At 38.8% G+C, this 4,886-nt stretch overlaps 1 protein-coding gene across 1 annotated transcript; it reads right to left on the minus strand.

Annotated features, from left to right (window-relative positions):
• Positions 1-148: 148 nt before the first annotated feature.
• Positions 149-4,464, minus strand: LOC144639872 (uncharacterized). The gene is made up of 6 exons (XM_078499149.1): positions 4,300-4,464; positions 3,189-3,320; positions 2,560-2,646; positions 2,043-2,222; positions 411-512; positions 149-326 (listed from the first exon to the last, which is right to left on the minus strand). Exons 1-6 carry the CDS (start codon positions 4,414-4,416, stop codon positions 189-191), a joined length of 756 nt encoding a protein of 251 aa, XP_078355275.1. The 5' UTR covers positions 4,417-4,464; the 3' UTR covers positions 149-188.
• Positions 4,465-4,886: the final 422 nt, after the last annotated feature.

Consider the following 4,886-nt stretch of genomic DNA (forward strand, 5'->3'; position numbering starts at 1 on the left):
GAGATGAACAATATAATTATTTTCACTTGGTTTTATTACGTTAGTAATGAACACATTGGAAATAGAGCAATCAAACAAATAAGACATCATGACAAGGCCTCTAGTTAATAAATAGAGATATTCAGATGAAAGAACATGTATAACTTCAGGAATGAGTATAGGTATGACTTTCTGTTTCCAAACCAATCTTATTCCCAAGTCTTTTTGAAGTTCAAACTGTATACATGAGAGAAACACAAATTTAGGAAAAAGAAAGTTGTCACCTTCTCGCGTAATGAACTTCTCGAAAATTTGCTTGCAATCCTCCTGAGCTGGTCATAGTACTCCTGTAAAAAGAGGAAATATATCATTATTTTGATCTTTCAGAAGGGAAATTTAAATATCACCACACCACACCATGGCAGTTGTACCTGCATTGTCTCAAGCTCCACAGCTTCTTTGTCATGTTGCAGTTTTTCCTTCGTGTTAAGTAAGGTCACAAGTTCCAATCCCAACTCTTCATTTTTGGCCACCTGTATATTTAAACAGAAGTTATATGAGAAATTTTATGTAATTGTCATTAAAGGGACTATGTCACAGATTTAACCAGATTATTGAACAGCCAAACTTATATTTGTGTTGCAGGAAACCAAAAAATAATAGAAGTCCATTTTTATTGAAAATTGCTTTATTAGGACACTGAAACTGTTAACAAGCATCTTTGGCTGCAGATGGCTCGGATTGCAACTTGAAAAAGTAAGGCCTACTTTTTCAAGTTGTTTTTGCGCGTCTTCAAAAAATCAATATTTATAGCCATAGCAAATTAAGGTAATAAAAATATCTCCTTTTAGACGTTCAAAGTTAATGTTTTTCATGGGTTAAGTTGCCTACCACAAATTTCAGAACAGTTTAGACCAAAAATTGTAAAATCCCTGTGACATAGCTCCTTTATCTTATTATAGTGTTGTAGAGCATAAACATGAACATGTGCATCAAATGTTAAAGTGGATTCCAAACAACTACCGCAAAATGAACACTAACAAAACAGAATCACAACAGGCAGGAGGTAAAGCCCTGGCCAAACAGTAATGCAAGTGGATGCAAGTAGTCCCAAGTTGCACTTGCATACAGACTTGTGTTTAATGGCAAAACAGACTTGCAAGTTTACAAGCAAGTTGTCAAAAAAGCCATCTCAATGCTACTGCGCTTGCTGCAATTCAGTACTTGAAGAGAACAGCAAGACTTGGGTTGGGGAGGCCAAACAAAGCAAAACTTACGTTGACTTGCATGCAAATTAGTTTTGATCTTGACTAAGGTGAATGCAAGTCATTACAAGTCAATGCAAGTGTACGCAAGTCCTGGCCAAACAGAGACGCAAGTGAATGTAAGTTGAAAACTTGCGTCTACTTCTGTTTGGCCAGGCCTTAACCAGTTGGCTGTTTACATGCTGTGGCCAAGGAGTTCAATGTGGGACTGCCAAGATCACATCCAGATAGTGGCAGAATGGCCTCCAGGTTACAAGACCATCCAAAATACCATGCACTCATCAGGGCCCCAGAGGGGTGTATGGTTCCAAGCTTAGGGGTTGGTTTCTTAAAGGTCCCAAAAAGTTTTCGCAACCAGAAAGCCATAGCAAAATCTCAAACCTTACAATCACAGAGCTGACTCTTATTCACAGATTTTTTAATACAAACTGAGGTTCCAGGCTTCATACAAAGTTTCAGGCCTGCACAGTTCTCTGTTTTTAAGTGAGATAACTGAAAATGGCTTTACTGGCCAGTTTCCGGGGCTTATGAGAAACAGGCCCTTAGGCCCAAAAAAGCAAGGCTCCAGGCTCAGTGAACCCCCAAAACAAATGAGCGGCAAATGTTTTCAGGGATTCACCAAATAATAGGGCTCCACACAGTAAAATGATTGTGCTCCATGCTCCATGACAAAAATCTTTGGGCTTCTGGGCTCCTACCACCTCTTTTTTTGGGACTTGGCTGGCTCATTGAGCAGCTGTCGGCATGCTACTGTACATGAATTCATTGTTGTGTAGAGTACATAGATGTACACTGTACCTCCTTTTGATGATCTGCTGTCAGCTGAACATGGCTAGTTTTTAAAGCAATGTACTCATTTGCCAGTTCTTTATGCTCTGTTTCCATGAAGCCAAGTTCTTCTTTAGCTGCTGTCAGGTCAGTCTGAGCCTTATCCAAAAACATCTGCAGTTCCATAACATTATTCTCTAGAGCAAGCACCTGGATTGAAGCAAACAGAGGGAAACTGAGTTACATATTTAAAACTGATGTACTCCATGAGTGGAAGGATTTAGACTATGTTTTATTACAATTAACAGAGTTAGGTTCAATAAGTTTATTTTTGTGTATCATAAATAACTATAATTATGACTTGGTTAGTAGCTAGGGGAGGACATCTCAAAATTATCACTGATTACTAACTTTCGTTGTACATCAGCGTCAATGCTATAAAGCTCATTGACAGCTCTTTAAAATTTTTTGAACATGCTGGATATGAGAACAATTATGGAAAAAATACATTGACCAAAACATTTATCTTATGTAAAATATAGTTCACCTTATTGTTAAGGTCAAAATTAATGGCCTCTGCATCTTCCTGAATTCTGTTGTTTTCCAACTGTACATCAACTAAAGTCTTGGAGATCTATCACATAACAATTGGCAAAAACATGCATAACAATTTAAAATAATCAAGCGACACTTATATTCTCTGTCTATTTTAGTCTCGTATTTATAACTTTTAAAAACACTAGTCTTATTCCTTCAGACTACATTATTTCAACACTTTAAACCACATCTGCAGTTATTGTTGGGACACTTTAATTCCCTTCCCTCAATGCTGATAAAAAAGGCCCATTATTAACAGGAAGTGTTTTACTTCATGTTTGACACAAATGGACACACTCAGGTTCTGGGACAAGTTGATTTTTCTGCCAGGCAAGAAGCTTTTCATACCTACTTGCCCAATGGGCAGGGAACCAGGTCGTCTGCCGACTAAATCATGCAACTGCCCTGGGTAAGCAAATTTTCGGAGCTGCTTGTCTAAGGGCAAGCTGGAATTAATTTTTTTTTCAATCCCTCTCTACTCAGAACAGCACCATAACAATTTTCTGGTAACCATTAATTTTACACCCCAAGTGATTAGACAGCTCAAAGAGCCACCCTGACATATAACCTGTATCTAACCTGTAATTTCTCCTCTTCACTGGAGATGAGCTTTGATGAAAGCTGTGTCTTAGAATTCATCAGCTCACTGTATCGTGTCTGCATTTCTTCCAGCCTTGTGTAAAGCTGCTCATTTTTCTCCTGTAACTGAAACTAGAATGTACAATAACACAGTCAAACAATGAGTGAGCATTTATCGGTGAGGAGTCAGGACACTTTGTGACATCATACATCATATATCAGTAAGGACAACCTACAAATGATATAAAGTGGACTTTTGAATGATTTAGTGCTGTTTGGTTACACATCTTCATAAAATAACAACTTACAATAATAAGTAACTGTGGTGGAAAAATACCTTTAAAAGCGAAAAGTTGCCTTGTTTTCTTGTTCATAAATTGCTCTGATTTACCATCTAGGAAAGCAGGGCACTTCATAGTGGGTGGGGTTTATTAAATAATTGAACTTCCCGATGGGGACTTTTTAGAGAGGCATGGTTAATAGAGCATTTACAGTAAGTGTTAGTTACATTTCCCTGTGGGGTGTGTGTGGGGGGTGCATTTAATAGAAGGTGGGGGGCCCCGGGGGGGGGGGGGTATTTCTTGGAATTTTTGGTGGGGGTGGGCCGCCCGCATCTCCAAATCCAGACCAAATTTCAGACCAAAAAATGTCATTTTCCACACCCGTTTTCAGACCTGGCCTCAAAAATCCATACCTGTTTTCAGACCTGACCTTGCATAGCATGTGCATCAGTGCTGAACGGAAGTCAACGTAAAAATGATGAATAGGTAAAATTAAGCTGAAATGATATATTTTATCTATTTCTCTTTGTCTCTCACCAGTTACTCGCTCCGGTTGCTGGGAAGAAAAATAAGTTTATAAGCTTTCGTGAACGTTCCCCAGATAACCATACCCAATTTCAGACCAAAATTTTCAAAATCTATACCCGTTTTCAGACCAAAACGGCTCAAAAACCATACCCTTTGGGGTGGCATATACCTATATACCTTATATAGGGGAGTACCCCCCCCCCCGGGATGGGGGGAGGGGGATATTAAAAAAATTGAACTTCCAAACAGGAACATTTAAGAGAAGCGTGCTTAATAGAGCTTTAACAGTAAGTATTAGGTACATTTTCCTGGGTAAGTTGTGACATTTGGTCCTTTAGTTCCTGTGCTCTGGCTTGATTGTCTCCTGTTCCTGAACCTCTTGTACCTCCTGATATTCTGATGTCGTCTTGAAGCTTCATGATCACTGATCTTAACTGACACAGAAGTTCCTGTGTACAAGTACAGACACAAATCTGTTGGTTAATCTATGTAAGCTTAAAGTAAATTTTGTACCAAATAGGAAGGATTTTACCTCTGTTACATACATGTATTGAACAGGGGATTATGATGAACACAGCATTTCAGCTCACTTTTGCATCTTTTGACAAATTTTCTGATGGGTTCTGAATATGTGTGCAGGGTGGGCAGGATGTGGTGCTTTGCATCACATGGCATTATACAAACAAGTCAGCAGTACACGTAACTTAATTAGCAATGTCAAATCCCATGCCACACTTCTGAGATTTTAATTACTGATCATGTAAAAAAAACAATCAGAAAAATAGTGAAAAGATGTCAGCATGTGCACAGCTGAAACTTCACTAATGGAGGTGTACCTTCAGCATAAATGGACACCTCCCACAAGGGGACACTTAGTCCTGGTCCCAGC

This window comes from Oculina patagonica, unplaced genomic scaffold, assembly GCF_052425735.1.
Source record: "Oculina patagonica isolate OP01 unplaced genomic scaffold, crgOcupat unplaced1430, whole genome shotgun sequence".
NCBI classification, from domain to species: Eukaryota; Metazoa; Cnidaria; class Anthozoa; order Scleractinia; family Oculinidae; genus Oculina; species Oculina patagonica.

Excerpts from the sequence above, each read along its gene's own strand:
- LOC144639872 (XM_078499149.1), bottom strand. The coding sequence starts at position 4,416 with ATGAAGCTTCAAGACGACATCAGAATATCAGGAGGTACAAGAGGTTCA. Across the intron at positions 2,223-2,559 it reads ATTTTGACCTTAACAATAAG|GTGCTTGCTCTAGAGAATAA; the intron begins GTGAACTATATT and ends GCTTCAATCCAG. Across the intron at positions 513-2,042 it reads CAGCAGATCATCAAAAGGAG|GTGGCCAAAAATGAAGAGTT; the intron begins GTACAGTGTACA and ends TTAAATATACAG.